Here is a 15,430-nt window from a genome sequence, read left to right as displayed (position 1 = left end):
AATTAAAAACTTACCGAATTGAACTTTTTAATGTTCAATTTTAACTTTTTAACTTTAAACCATCAATTCAACCTATTTTGGAATATATTTTTAGTATATTTTTGACTAAAATGTTAGATTTTTTTTCTCTCCAGGTCCGTAAACTGCAGCAAAAAGTTCAAAACTCAAAGATGAGTGAAGCTTCAGGTATTCAGCAAGAAGACAGCAACCCTAAAGGATCAAAGAACATAAAAAATAGCCCCAGAAAATGTTTGACTGACACTAAACTTTTTCAGAAAAACAGCAGCTTTCATCCAATAAGAGTTCATAATCTTCAAATGAAATTGAGAAGAGATGATATCATGTGGGAACAGTAACAAAATAGCAAAACTGTCACCTTAATGAACTTTGTCAATGAGACCTTGAATTGTCTAAAGTGGTTTTAATTTAATATAAGTTTGTGACATTTTGAATCATGTTTCTAGCTTCTATAAGACATGAAGTTGCAGTATTTTTAAATTAATGCCTAATGACCTACTGGGTTCCAAATAATAAATTAATTGCTTTTTTGTTTTTCTTATTGATTGAAGCCTATAACCTCATCTTGTCTTAGAAACATTGTTTGCTTTGCAGATATCTTAAGCTAAATTTGAGAAATTGTACTAGATTGACAATATTCAAAATTGAGTTAAATCTGAGCTACAAGTACCATTCATTCCACTTTTCATAGGTTTGCAACCTTAAAAACAAATGTTAAATGAACAGAGTTCAGAAAGATCATTTAGCTTTCCTGGTGTCTTCTTTCTATTTTGTTTTAAAGCTGTGAAATGTTTTTCTCTTTTGGAAAAGGAAAAGCTTAACAATTAGACAGTTTTATGAAGAAGCCTTTAATCCAAGTTTTATGAGACAATAGGAACCCATAGCTACTTAATTTTTAGGAGACAGTAATTCAGTTGCAGAAGTTTTCATCTGCTATTCCCATTCTCTTTTACAAAACTAGTTTTTTTAAAAAAAATAATGATCCATTTTATCTTACTACTTTATAACTTTTGCTGACTTCTATTCTTTGCATTGTATGTAATGTCCATCAGTATAAATTGAGACTGAATTTCTAGGACCCACAAAAGTGGTATTTTTTTTTACAAGAAAGTATGGAGGAAGAGGAAGCTGGACATTAAATTACCTCATCCAGCAGAAATTCAGGGTAGTATGGTCTATTTTAATTTTTTATATTTTAAAATCAATAATGTCAAAAAATGTCATTGTGTATGATGCTTTGTAATAAATTTGCACTTGATCGTTTTTCTGAGTGCCTAGGGGAGCTAGTATGACTCTCCTGAACTCTTGGTTTCTCACTCAAATCCTCTGAAGCAGCTGGGGGACTAGAGTCATGAACTGAAGTAGAAATAGAGGACAGACAGAAAAGGTGTAATGGGATGGAGGAGCTCAAATATAGGGTAGCAGTTTAAGAGATGGTGATTCCTAAGGGACAGAGTTGGAAGTACGTATTTACTGAATTCTTTGAATCCACAGCTGATGGAGTGTTCAAGCTATAGATGTGAAAGAATTTTTAGGTCAGGATCTTGGGAAGCTAAGGAGAGCAGTTTTTTAAAGACAGTTTTTCTGTTTTCCTAGGTAATTCGCAAGAAGCTTGTGTAGGAAAAAGTTGGTAATTATGGATCTTTTGGGGAGGAGGAGAACTATAATTCATTCTAATGGTGAGAAGAGATACCATGTTAGAAGACCTTCCATACCTGGAAGTGGGGCGGTGACTGAAGATGGGCACGTTGATACTTGGAATTGTCCTTGAAAGCAGTTAATGGCAGAGATCAAAATTTCCTCCTGGTGTAAATAGTGCATGTGCTCTTTGCCAACTTTCACCCTCCTCATTCACATCCTTAGCTCCTCAGCCCTGGAGATGTTCCATAGGGTGTTTGATCTAAACTCAGTTGTATCACCTTACCTGTTTTTCTACTTTGCCTTTCCTCCTTGAGGATATGAGTTTTATAGTTTAAGCTTAGCTTTGTGCTAAACTTCTTAGCTTTCTGCTATCCACCAGGACCATAATGCAGACCTATAGTTCTGTGGTTTTGTTTTCTATACATTGAGGAAGGTGGCTGAATATATTTAGTTATTAATAAAGTCATTACTTGTGAAGATGTATTGCTTTAAAAATTATCATTAAAAATTTAAAAACCGGCCAGGCACGGTGGCTGACACCTGTAATCCCAGTACTCTGGGAGGCTGAGGCAGGCGGATCACAAGGTCAGGAGATCGAGACCATCTGGGCCAACATGTGAAACCCCATCTCTACTAAGATACAAAAATTAGCCGGATGTGGTGGCACATGCCTGTAATCCCAGCTACTTGGGAGGCTGAGGCAGGGGAATCGCTTGAACCCGGGAGATAGAGGTTGCAGTGAGCTGAGATCGCACAACTGTACTTCAGCCTGGTGACAGAGCAAGACTCCATCTCAAAAACAAAAACAAACAAACAAACAAAAACATTTTAGGAACATGGAATATTTCAGCTGACAATTTTCTTAAAAATTAGTCCAGTGTAGTAGAAAAAACCACGACTTCAGAGCTGGGAAACTTGGTTTCAAATTCTGGGACTCCAACATTTAATAGCTTGGACAAGTCAAATAACTTTCTGGAGCCTCAGTTTCTCATCTGTAAAGTGAGGATTATACTATTATATCTCTCACAGGACTATACTAATTTGTTGTGAGGAGTTAATGAAATAACATGGGAAAGCACCCAGCAGAAGAGTTGGCACTTATTAAAAACTCAATAAATATTTTTTGAATCTGAGTGGCAAAAAAAAAAAAAAATGTAGAATACATGTTTGCATGGGTTGAAGCCTAAAAGCAAACACCTAAATATATTGTTGGTAAATGTGGGAATAGTCTCACTTATTTTGGTTTTTGTCTCTTCCTGTGTGCCTGAAGGGAAATGGCTTTGGCATCTTTCCTAGCGCAGGTTTCTAATGGGAGGGGGTAAAGAACACAGTCCTATCATGGTGCTGAAATATATAACCACACACAGCAAATTGGTTTGGAGTATGGTGTGGTTGTTGAGGTGAAATGTATTATTGAGAGGCAACGAAGAATGGTGTCTTGTTGCTTCATCACAGCTACTGAGCTCACAGACTGCCTGCTTGCCAGAGCCTTTGACTCCTCGGGGTGGAGCAAAAGATTTCTTTCCTGGGTGGAGCAGTCTGTCTATGGTCAGTGTACAAGAGTTGCTATAGCAACCTCACAGCTGTGCTCTGTCTAGCAGAAACTTGGTATGATTTCACAGATTTTGTTCACTTAAGTAAAAAACAGAGTTGTTTGGTTTTTATGTAATTAGAAATTGAAATAATGGAATTGGAATTTTCTAACCAAGGCAGGTCTCAATTTTGATGAAACTGAAGCCAGAAAGTTCTAGTGTTTGAAGCAGCAGGTATTGTGACTATATTCTGATACTGGAAATGGGAGTTGGAATCCTGAATAAGCTGTACTTGGGTAGATCATTGGCAACCCAGCTATTTTTATTAGGTTGTAGATAAAGACAGGAGGGTCAGAGGGAAATGTTCAGTTTTCAACAATGTAAGATTAAAGTGGGAGATACTTAGTACATAGTCAGCTAACTGGCTGGGATAATGTAGACAATGTAGTTTTTTTGGTGGCTTTCTTACTTTATTCGTTTTTCTTTTTCTTTTTTTCTATACCTGCAGGTAGATGTGAGAGCTGTCTTACTTTAAAAGTATAATTTTAACTATAAATGTATACTCTTTTTTTCTTTTTTTCTTTCTTTCTTTTTTTTTTTTTTTTTTTTTTTGGTGGGGATGGAGTCTCGCTGTGTCGCCCAGGCTGGAGTGTAGTGGCACGATCTCAGCTCACTGCAACCTCCGCCTCCCAGGTTCAAGCGATTCTCCTGCCTCAGCCTGGTGAGTAGCTGGGATTACAAGCACCTGCCACTACACCCAGCTAATTTTTGTATTTTTAGTAGAGACGGGGTTTCACCGTGTTAGCCAGGATGGTCTCGATCTCCTGACCTCAGGTGATCTCCCCACCTCAACCTCCCAAAGTGCTGGGATTACAGGCATGAGCCACCGCACCCGGTCTAAATCTGTATTCTTAATCCATGATAAGACATCAAAAATTAAATTAAAATTTTACTTGTAATGTGAGAACTCAATCTAAGGGGGGAAGAGGCCAGTTGGTTATGCACAATGGAAAGTGTGTGCATTGCAGACAGAAATGCAACAGCTGCCATTATTGGTGTAGAGTAAATAGTGAAACTCCTAATGGGGTTTCCTAGAACTCTATTCAGCTGTAACTAAAGCTTTACCTACTGAGAACATTTAATTGTAGGTGATGTTTAGATAAGTACAAGCCGACTCTTAGACATATGACAAGACAACCCTCACTAAGGCATAATAGCAACTGTGAGATTTTTCAAAAACTCTTTAGTGCTATTGCACCTTTTAATTAAAGTGAGATGAGGATAAATAAAAGTAATATTGACTGTCACTCATCTGAAAATAAATTTAGTTATTGGTAATTAAATAGACCTTATCAATGCCTCAGCCTTTTTCTTCATATTCCATCTACTTGTTTTCATGTAACTTTCTCTTTCAATTCGTTTTTTGTTTTTTTTTTTTCATGTAAGGAGAATTAGACATAGAAAAATTATAAATTTAAGACTTAAAATAATGTCTGGACCAGAGTTTGTTGTTACTTTTGCTGTAGATTGTTTTCTTAAGGAATTAGGTGAATTTTTTTTTTTCCTGGTAGGTTTATTGGGAGTGTTCTCATTATTGATATAGATGGATCCAGTTCCCATTTGGGGCCGAGCTCTGTGGCTTGTGCCTGAAATCCCAGCACTTTGAGAGGCTGAGGCAGGCAGATCACCTGAGGTCAGGAGTTCAACACCAGCCTGGCCAACGTAGTGAAACCCTGTCTCTACTGAAAATACAAAAAACATAAAAAACATTAGCTGGGCGTGGTGGCATGCAGTCCAGCTACTCGGGCGGCTGAGGCAGAATAATTCCTTGAACCTGGGAGGCGGAGGTTGCAGTGAGCCGAGATTGTGCCACTGCACTCCAGCATGGGCAACAGAGTGAGACTCTGCCTCAAAGCAAAAAAAAAAAAAAAAAGAAATAGCCCAGTATTGTTTGTTTGGGGAGGGGCAGGGTGTGGTTCCACCAACAGTGGGCACCAGAATGGTGCTTGCTTTGATACTATGCTAAGAGGAAGAGGTTTGAGAGCCAAGAGTCCTTTATTTGGATATTGGTATCCAATAAATAAAACTTGTTCATCAGTACGTATTTATTGATCTCTAATTATTGATCTCAGAATACTGTACTAGCTACTATGGAATTCTGTTTTCAAGTTGCTTATAGTGTTGAGGAGAGATAAGACATATATATTTAAAAGGAAGAAAACAGTAAGTGACATGAAAGGCATAATGACTACCACATAGCGGATGCTCAATAAATATTTGCCTACTAAATATTTGTTCTCGTCTACTGATAAAGTGCTTTAGAAGTTGGCCTGTTTGTAATTTCTTCATTTTCTAACTATCTTGATTTATATACCTTCACCTTTTTAAATTTTTTGCTTGGTAGCAGTATTGGTCTAGGATTTTCACTCTTCATTAAGCTTCTTGATTGAAAATACCAGTTCCTTTAATAATTTCAAACATATGCTGGCCATAGCCAGTCTGTAATCAAATTCAAAGGCATGAGTGGAAACAGTGGGTATGAAACAATGAGGTAAATGGAGAAATGGGGGAAAATCAAGCAATAATGACTTAGACTAAAACAGAACAGTAAGAATTATACAGAAAGGTTATATTCTAGAGGCCAACTATTGACTTGCACAGAATTATGCAAAGGATTGCCATTCACTTTCCTTATGAACTTAAGCCCCTCAATTTCTACATACTTCAGCCTCCTCATTGGTTGGATCCAGTCAGTGTTTTTCGTACTATATACAGTCATATCCTACTGGTGGATTGTCGAATCAATTTAGCAGGTCACTACCGTTTTTTTGTTTTGTTTTGTTTGAAATTGGAGTCTTGCGCCTTTGCCTAGGCTGGAGTGCAATGGTGCAATCTCATCTCACTGCAACCTCCGCCTCCCAGATTCAAGCAATTCTCCTGCCTCAGCCTCCCAAGTGGCTGGGATTACAGGCGTGCGCCACTATGCCCAGCTAATTTTTTGTGTTTAATTATTAGAGATGGGATTTCACCGTGTTGCCCAGGCTGATCATGAACTCCTGAACTCAGGCAATCTGCCCACCTCGGTCTCCCAAAGTTCTGGGATTACAGGCATGAGCCACCGCGCCTGGCCAGCATTTTTTAAATGATATAAAATAGCATTGAAAATACCAGAATGTGGCCAGGTGCGATGGCTCACACCTGTAAAATCCTAACACTTTAGGAGGCCAAGGCGGGCAGATTGCCTGACCTCAGGAGTTCAAGACCACCCTGGGCAACATGGTGAAATCCCGTCTGTACTAAAAATACAAAAATTAGCCTGGCATGGTGGTATGTGCCTATAATCCCGGGTACTTGGGAGGCTGAGGCCGGAGGATTGCTTGAACCATGGAGGCGGAGGTTGCAGTGAGCTGAGATCGTGCCACTGCACTCCAGCCCGGGCGACAGCGTGAGACTCTCATCAGCAAAAAAAAAAAAAAAAAAAAAAAAGATCAGAGTGCATCACACAAAATTAAGGTAGCTAATGTTTTGTGAAACTTTGTGAGTACTGGATTGTCATTTTTAATGTAACCCTAAATGTTTTCGGGGGAAGAAAAAGTTGGCTCTTAATAAGTATTCAGGGAGAATGAATTTGAAGGATGTGGAGAAAAGTGGAATAGCCAATTTAAAATAGGAATACTCCCAAGTCCCCTGTTATGGATGTGCCAATCTATTGTTTATCCCAGAAATATTGTGTATCTGTTTCATGTGTTTTACAGATAACAAGTCTCATTTTAATCAATACTATTGCATTTCCTGGTCTATATAATTCAAGTTTCAAACACTAGCCAACTTACATTAGAGAAATATTGCTTTTTTAATGTGGGCAAAAAAAATATATTCAATATGAATCCCTTAACAAAATGACCTTATTATTCTACCTCTGGGTAAAATCTAACCAAGCATGAGTCTTATGATTAGGAAAGAAATTTGCTCTGTGGGTGCTTCAGACAGTTTTACAACCAATAAAGATGTGAGATTTGTGGGAGAAAAACTATCTGCATGTCTCCAATCTGAAGAGAGCAAAGATCTGTCATTTGACAAACCTTATTTTTCTGAGCATCAACAGTCAGTGGCACCATAAAAATTAAAAACCTGATAATACCACCAATGTAGTACTCTTTAAAAACATGTCATCTTACTAAGCAATCAACCTGATTGAATATTTTAAAATGAGTAAGTAGATGAATATCTTACCTGAAAGATAGCTTCATTAAATAAAGTAACTCCTGAGAGGATTTCTGTGGCTTTTAATATCCTATTTAACAGATTTCTTATAACCATATCAGCAAAGCCACTCTCCAGCTCTGGACTATGATCAGAAGGTAGGAAGAAGTGTTATAGGGTAATGAGCAATAATAAGGCCACCAAATATAATCCCATTATAATGGCATTCTACCCACTTGTAAAAGTTTATTCACCACTACAAATTACTAAACCTCAACAATTAAAGAAAGAAATCTTAGTCTTTAAGAAAAGAGGATTGTAAAGTGAGCCAGACATTCCAATCATAGCTAAAATAATGTAAAATAATGTACTTTTCAACCTGACGGCTTAATATAATTAAGTAAATTTTAGGATAGGTTCTAAAAAACCTTGAGAGGCATTTTGTTGTTGTTGCTGTTGTTGTTAATTTGCCTTAAAGTTAAATGTACATTGACCTTTGGTATTTCTTGGAAAAACCTATTACTGAACCTAGTACAGAATGTGAATCATTTCATGCCTGAAATACAAGATTGATGTTTACAGGGCAGTTGTCCAGAATCTCGCTGAATTGGAAAGTATTTCACTCTTCATCACTGTAAGTCCTTTTAACTTTACGAATGTGTTCTTTAAAACGTAAACCACTTTGGTGCACAGGAAACCCACTCAAAATTAAATTTTAAAACGCTCTCAAGAATTCTGTGGAACATTTATGGTTTTAGAACTGACAATTTCTAGCAAAAGTATATTTAATATCTTGCAAAATATTTTCAGAGATAGCTTATCCAAAATATGTAATACATATGAGAGAATAGCACTGTCGAAATGCTTGAAAACATAGAAAGCATTATTGCCTTCATTTTCCCGGAAATGAACCAAACTACCAATTTAAAGCTGGGCAATTCAGTACCAGAGTTAAAAAGAAGTTACTTTAAAGATACCTACTTTTACTTTAATCTCAAAAATAATTGATTTTTTAAAAAAAACTTATTCTATTTTATGTATATAACTTCTCTTTTGATAAACTTAGAAAAATTTATATCAGTATTACATTCTTTGATTCTCTCAAGGAATGATTTAAATGGTGGACACTTAAGCCAAAATTTCAAACAGGGTTCTTTTTTCTGTGTTCTTTTACAGAATGGCTCTCAAGTCGAAAGAGGGCTGTGCCTTTGGTATTTGGGTAGGATATTTGCCTGTGATTTCTGATTCTCAGAGCGTTCCCATAAGTAATGCCACAAAGTAGAGTTTGATTCTCTCTTTTTTTTTTTCTTTTTGAGACAGAGTTTTGCTCTTGTTGCCCAGGCTGGAGTGCAGTGATGCGATCTCAGTTCACTGCAACCTCTGCCTCCAGAGTTCAAGTGATTCTTCTGCCAAAGTCACCAAGTTTAGTTATTCTTTTCATGGTGGAAAACAGTTTCCTCAAATAATCATCATATCAGAGGACATCATGTATCCTTAGATATCAGCATTGCCAAGACCAGGAATATAGTTATTAGACAGTAACTTACAGGAAAGGCTCAAGGTTTCATTTACATGGGAAATGAGAACTAGACAGGGTGGTGACTGTTTTTGTTGTTAACCTTACCTCAGTGTTTTATCTCGGGTGGTCCCCAAGACCACCATCAGGATTAGTGATTCACTGGAGGGACTCACAGAACTCACAAAAGCTGTTAAGTTATGGTTATGGTATATTATAGCAAAAGAATATAGATTAAAATCAGCAACTGAAAAAAGGCACATAGGGCAAAGTCCAGGGGACACCAGGCACAAGCTTCCAGTTGTCCTTCGCCCATGAAGTCATGTAGACAGCCCATAATTCTCTCAGCAACAATGTGTGACAACATTCTTGGAGAATTGCTAACCAGGGAAGCTCCACCAAGCCTTAGTGTCCAGATTTTTTCTTGAGGGTTGGTCACGTAGGCATAGCATGGCTGATAGCCCATGTGACTGACCTTTAGTTTTCAGCCCCTCGAGAGTTGGAGCTGATACTACATGGCCTAAGGACCTCACCATTAATCACATTGTTAGCTTAGACTATCTGGTATGGCCTAAGGCCCCCAGGTAAATTAAAACGTTCATATCAGGCAGGATACTCCAAGGACTTAGAGGTTATCTTGAATCTGGGCACAGGACAAACATTTCTTTGGAATGTAAAAAGTTTACACAATCAAGACTTGCTGTGTTGATCCTTTACTGCAGTATTGTTTTTTGTTTTCTGACCCAACTGTGATGTGCATTGCTTACCTATCATGGCCTCTGGTTAAGGTGTCAGTCTTGCCTCCAAATTTCCTCCTAAAGCATGGATTTGACCATAAATTTGCTTAGTGATTTTCTAATTTAGTATCATTAATTTGATGACTAGTTTTACTATGTGAGTGTGATAAAAGGCTATGTTTAATATACAAAGACTTTCTTATAAGTCTAGTTAATAAAACTAGGGCCATGTGTTACCACAACATAGGAGTTAACTTTGTCTGGAGGCTTTTTCAAGCCCAAGAGGTTGTCATTACTTTATGTGTAAGATACTGCCCACATACTATACTGAAGTCAGGAACCAAGAACCAGTCAATTTACCTCAGCCAAGTTGCTTGGACTGCTTTGGTTAATAATGGGTTTGCCATATCTACTTTAATGAGATGTGTGGCATGACCATGGTTACAAAAGTGATTTGTTAATTATTGCCTGGTAGGAAGGAGAACATGTTTTTTTTGAACCTATGCAAATAGCCACATGTCTATGAAAAGTAAAGGGATACTTTTGTGTAATATTTAACCATGTATACCATTGTTTGTGTACTTTTTTTTTTTTTTTTTTTTGAGACGGAGTCTCGCTCTGTCGCCCAGGCTGGAGTGCAGTGGCCGGATCTCAGCTCACTGTAAGCTCCACCTCGTGGGTTCACACCATTCTCCTGCCTCAGCCTCCGGAGTAGCTGGGACTACAGGCGCCTGCCACCTTGCCCGGCTAATTTTTTGTTTTTTTTAGTAGAGACGGGGTTTCACCGTGTTAGCCAGCATGGTCTCGATCTCCTAACCTTGTGATCCGCCCATCTTGGCCTCCAAAAGTGCTGGGATTACAGGCTTGAGCCACCGCGCCCGGCCTGTTTGTGTACTTTTTAATGTCATTTTCTACAGGATTATTATTTTTGCATTTTCCTGACACTGTATTACTTACAAGTTATATTAATAATTTTTATTAATATTTTTCCTGAATCCTAAAAGGTCAGTTGGAACATGAGACCATTTAAAGAATATTATTTCATTCCAGTTTATTGAAGGGTAGCCTATTGAGAGTTTGAGATAAAGAAGAAAGGAATCTTTCCTTTCCTTCCCGCCCCGCCCCCCACCCTACCCCTCGCCTTTCTTTTTTTTTTTTTTTCAGGGTCTTGTTCTGTCACCCAGGCTGGAGTGGAGTGGATGCAATCAAAGCTCACTGCAACCTCAAACTCTTGGGCTTAAGCAGTCCTCCTGCCTCTGCCTCCTAGGTAGCTGGGACTATAGGTGCATGCCACCACACCTGGCTTTTTTTGAGGAGACGGGGTCTCACTTTGCTGCCCAGGCTGGTCTCAACTCTGGACTCAAGCAGTCCTTCCATCTCAGCTTCCCAAAGCTCTGGGATTACAGGCATGAGCCACTGTGCCCACCAGAATTTTTCTTATATGTCCGTTAGAAATAGAACATTAGCCACATGCTATGATTTCAATATGTCACTCGAAAGCCATTTGTTGGGGCTGACCGTGGTGGCTCACGCCTATAATCCCAGCACTTTGGAAGGCAAAGGCAGGTGGATCACTTGAGGTCAGGAGTTCGAGACCGGCCTCCAACATGGTGAAACCCCGTCTCTACTAAAAAAAAAAAAAAAAAAAAAAAAAAAAAAAAAAAAAAAATTAGCAATTACCTGGGTGTGGTGGCACGCACCTGTAGTCCCAGCTACTTGTCAGGCTGAGGCAGGAGAATCGCTTGAACCCAGGAGACAGAGGGTGCAGTGAGCCGAGATCATGCCTGGACAACAGAGTGAGTCTTGGGCTCAAAAAAAAAAAAAAAAAAAAAAAACCTTGTGTTGGAAACAATCTCCAGTGAAACAGTGTTGGGAGGTAGGGCCTGATGGATACAAATTACAGTGTCTAGGATGGATACTTTACTCTTTTCTCTTGATAAGGGAGAGAGGTTATGTTATGCACTGAGAACTTTTCAGATTTCTTGCAGAGGTCATAATGTTCCAGACAACCCAGCAGCAGTCATTCCCATCCCATCACAGATCCAGGCTCATTTGTAGAATGGTTACACAAACCAAGCAAAACCTTCTGTAGAGTTTCTACCCTTTGCTCTAAAGTTACATAAAAACAATTTCAAAATTTATTCATTGTGTATATTTTGTTCTTTTTCATGGTAGATTTGTCTGTTGGAATTAGATATCCCTAAATAGTGTGTTCAAATGATGTTTTTTTCTGACTGTTCAATCTCCAACATATTTCTGAGGGAGAGAGGACATTGACTTCGGAGAAAGAAAGCTGTGTAATTGCAAATGGACTATTACAAAATACTATGCCTTCCTTTTTGAGGAGAAAAAAAAGCTTTTTAAAAATTAGTGCACAGGCTGGGCATGGTAGCTCACGCCTGTAATCCAAGTCCTTTGGGAGGCTGTGGTGGGAGGATGGCTTGAGCTCAGGAGTTTGAGAACAGCTTTGGCAACATAGTGAGCCCTCATCTCTATCAAAAATTAAAAAATCAGCCAGGCACAGTGATGCACGCCTGTAGTTTCAGCTACTTGGGAGGCTGAGATGGGAGGATTGCTTGAGCCCCAGAGATGGAGGCTGTGTGAGCCATGATCATATCACTGCACTCCAACCTAGGAGACAGAGGACCCTATCTCAAAAAATAATAGCAATATACAGAACTACCAGCCTTAATTTATAACATTAGCCACAGATGGATCAAATGTAGTAAAAGTACAAAAAGCATGAGTCATTGGTTGATGGTAGCAGCTCCAGATCTCCAAGGGCTTCTCTACATCCCAGTGGCCACAAAAATATTTTTCTTAATTGATTTGAACTCATAGTGGCATACAAAAATGAAAAACAAGTTTCGTCAATGGTCAGAAGATGAGAGAGAAAGTAAATCAGTGATGTAGGGAGTGATACGAGCAACTTTCCAACCTACTAGTGCAACCTATCAATTTGGCCAAACTCATGTCTTAAGACCCAGATGCAAAGAAAAGATGTATCTTAGATGACAGAAGATAACAGAATCCTCAAGACAAAAACAAAGTACAATCAGATGTCCTGTCATGTTGCCTCACAAAGAACAGATCGACCATTAAAATGTGTATTTTCAACATTGCTGCCACCAAAGGAGAAATAAATGGCTGTTTACAAATGAGAACCAGCGTGGAAAGCAGACTTGGCCAGGAAACAAAATGTGAAGAGCCAGAAAAAGAACTTGCATCGACTAGATTAAGACCTTATTGCCTCAGGACTGGAAAACGTATACCTAAAATAGCCCTTAAGTTGCTCTTCATGGACAATGTGGTGGACTTTGCCCTGGTTGATGGATACACAAAATCTTAGAAGAATCTATACAATTGTCAAAGAAATAAAGGATTTAGGGGGGAAAGTTTACTTTCCAGGAAAGTTTGCAAGCAACTCCAAGTTTTGAAAAGACTGGCTTATCAAATAAAAAAATACTTAAAAAAAAATGAAAAAAATCCCACAAAATTACCAGTAATATCAAGTTTGTAGTTGTCTATTCATGGTAGAAAAGACAGCAATTTTCTCAAATGATTGTTATGGCCACAAAGATCATCACAGATTTTCATCTATTATCATTGCAAAAGTTGGCAATAAAATGGCTTTTATTAAAGGAATTAGTAAATCATAAACAAAACTTAAGCGTTATTTTATTTTGGGAAAATGAATGACAGTGACCCTGTTTTTGTTTGCTTATTTTTCTCAGGGTGCAAGACATTTTCTGACTACAATGTACATGTTGATAATGCTCTGATAACGGCAGAGCAGTGTGTACATTTTGCTTTCACACATGCTTCTTTTGATCTTTGGTAATTTTAAAAAATGTTTCCATGAACAGATAATGAGGTGGTGTATTATTATTTGAGGTAAAAGAGATAATAATATGGAGCAGGGGGAGCCAAAGTTTAAGAAAGTTGCTTTGGTGCTGGGCGCAGTGGCTCATGCCTGTAATCCCTGCACTTTGAGAGGCCAAGGTAGGCAGATCACGAGGTCAGGAGTTCAAGACCAGTCTGACCAACATGGTGAAATCCCGTCTCTACTAAAAATACAAAAATTAGCCGGGCATGGTGGTGTGCACCTGTAATGCCAGCTACTCAGGAGGCTGAGGCAGGAGAATCATTTGAACCCGGGAGGTAGAGCTTGCAGTGAGCCAAGATTGCGCCACCGCACTCCAGCCTGGGTGACAGAGACTCCGTCTCAAAAAAAAGTTGCTTTGGAAAACAGGAATATTTTCTTTTTTGTTTTTTTTCTTTGAAGGCAGTTGTCATATCTTTAGGGACAAGATAGTAGGAAGCTTATAATTCATGGGGTTATTATAATTCTAATGATTAATACAAATAATAAAAAAGGAAATTTTGACTGAGGAAAAGGACAGGAGAGAAGGGGGTAGAACAAAATTAAATTTACCAAGACATTTCAGTTAGAAGTTAGACTGGTTGCAGAAGCTGACTGTCAAGACCTCAAGAAAAACATACAGGCAGAATTCTATAGTTCAAAAATTCATATAATATTAAATACTAAGAAGATTTAAGATTCACTTAATTTATATTCCTTAGATGAGCCTCTTTCAGACACCTTGGTTTTTCCCAGAGCTCTATTAGGTCAAACTGTAGGTTATGTTCCATTAGTAGATCTTGACTTTGATTTAGTGGTTTGTGAAGCAAAGTTGGTTTTTAATGGAGTAGAAAAATGTCACAGTACATTGCGTGGAGTACAATCCAATGTTGAGATTTTCACTTTGGGTAAGATTTTTTTTTTTTTTTCTTTGAGACAGAGTTTCACTCTGGTGCCTAGGCTGGAGTGCAGTGGTGCGATCTTGGCTCACTGCAACCTCTGCCTCCCAGGTACAAGTGATTCTTCTGCCTCAACCTCCTGAATAGCTGGGATTACAGGTGTGGCCACCATGCCCAGCTAATTTTTGTGGGTTTTTTTGTAGAGACGGAGTTTCACCATGTTGACCAGGCTGGTCTTGAACTCCTGACCTCAGGTGATCCACATACCCTTGGCCTCCCAATGTGCTAGGATTACAGGTTTGAGCCACTGTGCCTGGCTACTTTGGGTAAGATTTAGTAAAGGCCACATCACTAAAACAGTTAAGTTACAGTCATATGTTGAAAGACATTGGACTGTTACAGAAGCAACAAAGACTAGAAGAACCAAAATTCCAGAAATAAGAGAGCCTTCCTAGGTGAGTTGACAATCCCTGGCTATTTGCTTCCTTAGCCAAACTACCAGTTCTAGTCACAGTGACACTGTTTTGGCATAAGAACCCAAATGGGACAAAGAGAAGCCAGGGAGACTTTTGAAGGCCATGGCTGCAGGAATGACAGATTTGAATCTAATGTCTGAAATATACCCATTGGATATTTGCTGAATGCCAAGGTATGAAGGAGACTGGGGGGCTGGTCTAGAAAGGCAAAGTAAAATCTGCAGTCTTGCCATGCTTAAAAGATAAACCCTGCTAGAGAGGAACTGTGTCAAATATACGACAGTTCTCTCCCTCAAATTTTTGCCAGATTTTGAACTTTCATGGGGTGGGAAACTTAAGTTCAAACCTTTGAAGGACAGAATTTCGGTGATGAGGAAAAAGAGAAATGTCAAGCTATCACTCAAAAGGCTCAGAAGGCACACCTAAGAAGGAAGTTGGAAAGGCAGGTAAAATCTGAGATTAGCTTAGGAGACAACACCCCACAGGAGAGAGGAAGCCAGCACAAAACACTTGGCCAGCTTTCCTCTCTAGACATTTGCCAGATTT

General features: G+C 38.7%; 2 protein-coding genes across 16 annotated transcripts in view; one reads left to right on the top strand and one right to left on the bottom strand.

Annotated features, from left to right (window-relative positions):
• CEP57L1 (centrosomal protein 57 like 1) overlaps nucleotides 1-10,198 on the top strand; it is a 67,904-nt gene extending 57,706 nt beyond the window's left edge. For all 7 annotated transcript variants that reach the window (XM_050789148.1, XM_050789147.1, XM_050789146.1 and 4 more), the window contains one exon: nucleotides 135-10,198. In XM_050789148.1, the coding sequence (XP_050645105.1) occupies nucleotides 135-356 (222 nt within the window). In that variant the 3' untranslated portion in view covers nucleotides 357-10,198. The remainder of the gene's footprint in view (nucleotides 1-134) is intronic.
• Nucleotides 1-15,430, bottom strand: part of SNX3 (sorting nexin 3) — a 1,122,685-nt gene that overhangs the window by 934,665 nt on the left and 172,590 nt on the right. The gene's annotated exons all lie outside the window — the stretch shown is intronic.

The sequence above is a fragment of the Macaca thibetana genome, chromosome 4 (assembly GCF_024542745.1).
Source record: "Macaca thibetana thibetana isolate TM-01 chromosome 4, ASM2454274v1, whole genome shotgun sequence".
Taxonomy (NCBI): domain Eukaryota; kingdom Metazoa; phylum Chordata; class Mammalia; order Primates; family Cercopithecidae; genus Macaca; species Macaca thibetana.
The sequence above is the reverse complement of the archived record's forward strand: the minus strand, read 5'-3'. Positions and strand labels throughout refer to the sequence as shown.